The sequence below is a fragment of the Geospiza fortis genome, unplaced genomic scaffold, assembly GCF_000277835.1.
Source record: "Geospiza fortis unplaced genomic scaffold, GeoFor_1.0 scaffold84, whole genome shotgun sequence".
In the NCBI taxonomy this organism is placed as follows: Eukaryota; Metazoa; Chordata; class Aves; order Passeriformes; family Thraupidae; genus Geospiza; species Geospiza fortis.
Window position 1 is genome coordinate 2,807,805 of NW_005054363.1, and position 463 is coordinate 2,808,267.

At 64.8% G+C, this 463-nt stretch overlaps 1 protein-coding gene across 1 annotated transcript in view; it reads right to left on the minus strand.

The window, feature by feature from the left end:
• The window catches only part of ZIC5 (Zic family member 5), a gene marked incomplete at its 3' end in the record, with an annotated part of 6,145 nt that extends 5,738 nt beyond the window's left edge, over nucleotides 1-407 (minus strand). Inside the window, exon 1 of the mRNA XM_031059562.1 lies at nucleotides 7-407. Within this exon, the coding sequence (XP_030915422.1) occupies nucleotides 7-249 (243 nt within the window). The remainder of the gene's footprint in view (nucleotides 1-6) is intronic.
• Nucleotides 408-463: the final 56 nt, after the last annotated feature.

Sequence of the window (463 nt, forward strand, 5' to 3'; positions counted from 1 at the left end):
GAGGGCGCCGCCGGGGTCGCCGCCCGCGTCCCCGGGGTGGAGGTGGGCCGCGTGGTGGGGGTGGACGTGGTGGTTCCCCAGCCCCGGGAAGCCTGTCATGTTCTGGTGAGGATGGGGCTGAGCCGCTGCCAAATCCGCTAATCTCAGTGTCGGGTTCCTCTTGCTCAAAGGGGGCTCCATAACGACACAGCCAAGCCCATCTACGCTCGCTGTTGTTATTTTTTTCCCTTTACCCGCCTTCAAAAACATGTATATATTAAGCGGCTCTTTAACTTCTTTTGTCTGCGCTCCGAGCCCCGCGCATCCCCGGCCCCGCTCTGCCCGCCCGCGATTGGCAGAGCCCTCACCACACTTCGGCGGCGCGCTGGGGAATACGGCTCGGACACCGCGCCGGAGGGATTGGACGGATGGCGATGATTGGCAGCGGCCGGGGCCCCGCGATTGGCTCCCTTTCAGGCCGCCG